The sequence below is a fragment of the Penaeus monodon genome, chromosome 21, assembly GCF_015228065.2.
Source record: "Penaeus monodon isolate SGIC_2016 chromosome 21, NSTDA_Pmon_1, whole genome shotgun sequence".
Lineage (NCBI taxonomy): Eukaryota > Metazoa > Arthropoda > Malacostraca > Decapoda > Penaeidae > Penaeus > Penaeus monodon.
This window is the reverse complement of record NC_051406.1, coordinates 27,673,924-27,674,227: the sequence shown is the minus strand read 5'-3', so window position 1 is coordinate 27,674,227 and position 304 is coordinate 27,673,924. Positions and strand designations below refer to the sequence as shown.

The window sequence follows — 304 nt, the reverse complement described above, 5'->3', positions numbered from 1 at the left end:
CTGAGCACCTCCCTTCAAATGACACGGTGGAGAACGAGGGAAAACTGTTGTTTCGAACAACCTGAAGGCGACGCCCACGAGCTTTGGGGGTTCTAGGCCGGGAAGGAGACAGGTTCGTGGTGGTGCAGCATCTTGTGCTTCGACGTGGCGCTGATGAGCCTGAGGACGTGGGACATCCTGATGCGAGCATCCAAGAAAAGGAAGATCAGTGCCAAAGCGAGGTGGGTGAACAGTTTAAGATATATACACAACGACTTTGTAGATTGCTATACATATATAATTTAAAGCCAATACAAGCAAAGAA

General features: G+C 49.0%; 1 protein-coding gene across 1 annotated transcript in view; it reads left to right on the top strand.

The window, feature by feature from the left end:
- LOC119586637 overlaps positions 1 to 304 on the top strand; it is a 2,800-nt gene that overhangs the window by 294 nt on the left and 2,202 nt on the right. Inside the window, exon 2 of the mRNA XM_037935381.1 lies at positions 68 to 225. Within this exon, the coding sequence (XP_037791309.1) occupies positions 68 to 225 (158 nt within the window). The remainder of the gene's footprint in view (positions 1 to 67; positions 226 to 304) is intronic.